Source organism: Elaeis guineensis, chromosome 4 (assembly GCF_000442705.2).
Source record: "Elaeis guineensis isolate ETL-2024a chromosome 4, EG11, whole genome shotgun sequence".
Lineage (NCBI taxonomy): Eukaryota > Viridiplantae > Streptophyta > Magnoliopsida > Arecales > Arecaceae > Elaeis > Elaeis guineensis.
The window spans coordinates 34243639-34246492 of NC_025996.2; the positions used below are offsets into that span (position 1 = coordinate 34243639).

Sequence of the window (2854 nt, forward strand, 5' to 3'; positions counted from 1 at the left end):
ATATTAGCCTGCTTCAAAGTAGGACATGTTTTAATCTGTAGATTCCTGTAAGCATAGCATTGCGGCATTATGGAGATATAAGTGAGAACTGATGACCATATGACTTGCATCTAGTATTTGTCAAAAGACACACAATTCATTTAAACCATCCATGGATTCATGAAGATCATGCAAGTTCATAATGATATATATGTATATACTGCATTTATGCCACGAATTTATGACTGTTAAGTGTTTGCTCTGACCTTTTCATCTTCAATCAGTAGCTTAGTTCAGTGTTTTGGAGCAGTGTGTTTCATGTATCAGTAGCCTCCTCATTTGCACTCTGTTCTAACTATTAGAATCATTGCTATCATATTTGTCCAAGCTGGTAATAATTCAAAAAAAAAAAAAAATTATTGCTAGAACATGAGTCTTTTCTCTATTAAAAATGGCATCATTGTTGCAATATCGTGATGCTTTCCTCCAGCTGAGGATTGCATGAATCAGGATGACTGTAACAGATCCCCATCACTTTAATGTTTCTTTGACCCATAACCTGGAACACTTTCTTTTTTCCTTTCTTCTCTCCTCCCCTGCTTCTCCTGTAAGCACTTTTTTGTCAAACAAGTGTGATTCATTTAATGAAAGCAATTAAGTTCTCTTAGTATTTTCTTAAAAGAAATACTAATACAGTATTTTGCATAGATAAAGCAGAATAAGATCTCATACATTGTTGTATCAAAGATCTTATAGACTTAAATTATTACAATAATGGTATGAAGTTATAACCATCCTTGCAAGGATCTTAAGGATGTCATTTGTTGATGGGCGAGGCAAGGGATCATCCTCCAGACAAGCCTTGGCTAAAATAGCCATGCACAAAGCTTCGCTGACGGGGTAATCCTTAAGAGATGGATCCATGAAACCTCCCAACTCCTCAAAACAACCACTAGCAGCACTTCCTCCTGCAGTCAAAAATTCCAGCTTCTTCACAAAAGTCCCATCTCTAGCCTCTTTGGCAGAAAGGAGCTCCAACAAAACAACCCCAAATGCAAACACATCCACTTTGTCTGAAGCCGAACCATTTTCAAGGTACTCAGGTGCAATCCACCCCTCAGAAGTAATCATAACATCACCCCTCTCCTTACCAGAATTGATGACAGTACCCATTCCTAAGTTTGCAATTTTTGCTCTCCAATCTTCTGTGATCAAGATGCTTCTACTGGTGATGTTCATGTGAATGTAAGATGGGACCGTGCAGTGATGAATGTAGTGAAGCCCGGTGGCCACATCGAAAGCAATCTGAGTCCTTCTATGCCATGGGAGAACGTTTGCTGGATTCCTCAAACAATCTCTCAGGCATCCATTTCGCGCGAACTCGAACACCAAATACGTCGAAGAGAAGTCACTCTCTCCATAGCAAACACCCTCCAAGTTAATGATATTAATGTGATTGATCTTCGAGTATATACTAATGGTTCTTCGAGCATCGCCAAATCCCATTCTTTTTATGATAACATCTGTGCCTCCGAGCCTTCCCTTGTAAACTGAAGAACCCAATTTGGTGTCTTCACTGAAACCCCCTGCAGCCTGCCTGAGCTCATTGAAGCTGTAACTGATAAGAGAGTACTTAGACATCTCCGCAACCAAATCAGGAGACAAGCATGATGTTGTGGAGCTCCGTGTGGATAAAGAGTCACATTTATTCTCTCTCAATTTATAGCTGGTCTTGTAATAGAACACCAAGCCAGATAATCCAAGAAGTATGAAAAAAATTCCCACCCCAGTGCCAATCGCATATAAATTCTTTCGACTCATCTTGCCTCCAGTTAATACAGAAGGTGTCATTGGATCGAAACTATGCTTTTCACTGGTTGGATTTTTAATGCTGGAATTGATGGAAGGCTCTGCTCGAAGAGGAACTAAAATGGTGGTATTTGGAAAGACTGTGGTATCTGGATCATCCACATTATTTTCCACCCATATATCACTAGGAGAGATGCCAAATCTTTCAGCAACCACCACTATATCGTCTTTTTCAACAAATGGGTATGTTACAAGGTACAGAATTCCATCTCTATTATTACTGAAATCAGGACAAGCACAGGTTAGAGGCACAGGAAGCTTTGACCCGACCTTGAGATTATTAGCATTAGAGAGATCCTCAACAAGAGTGTGAAATTTCACCAAGCCTTCGAAAACCTCACAAGAAATTTTGGTGAAGGTTGCATCTTTTGGGATCAAGTAGCTGACATTGGATTGGAAGAAACTGCCAGAGCATGAGCAATGAATTGGAATTACAACCTCCTGGTCCTTCTCGAGGATCTGAGAGGGGCTTGTTAGGTTGTTTGCATGGAGCACCTTGTGTTGCTCCACACCAAACAGCCTGGAAATCTCCAATACAGTCTCGAAGCCTGGTCGGGCTCGGTAGACTATGAATGTTGGGCATGAAGCTAGAGAATTGTTGCAGATGTACCGAGAACCTGGTGAGAATTTATTGGATGCGCAGGAATTGGGATCATAGAATTGCTTCGAAGTTGTGGAACCGAAGAGAAGGAGGCCGGCGAGAAAATAAACTAGAAGCATTGGTCAGGGAGGAAGAGAAGCTTTGTGCAGAGGTCAGCACTAGTTCGGAATTCTCTAACCAGAATGTGGCGCTCTCCGTTTTAAATCTAAACCAATGAAAGATGCACTATCAGTAAGGCCTGACATTGATATAAATTACGAAAGAACCACTAAATAAAAAAACATTAATTTTTGCTCCAAGTTCTCTGATCCAATGGTTAATGATTGTTGATATTTCTAAAGATGAAATCAGAACCGTTCTACTAAAAGGTTGTGTCACGTTATATAAATTTGGATAGATGATTCC

General features: G+C 40.2%; 1 protein-coding gene across 1 annotated transcript; it reads right to left on the bottom strand.

The window, feature by feature from the left end:
• Positions 1–643: 643 nt before the first annotated feature.
• Positions 644–2599, bottom strand: LOC105043018 (lysM domain receptor-like kinase 4). The gene has a single exon (XM_010920410.2). It carries the CDS (start codon positions 2566–2568, stop codon positions 730–732), a length of 1839 nt encoding a protein of 612 aa, XP_010918712.1. The 5' UTR covers positions 2569–2599; the 3' UTR covers positions 644–729.
• Positions 2600–2854: the final 255 nt, after the last annotated feature.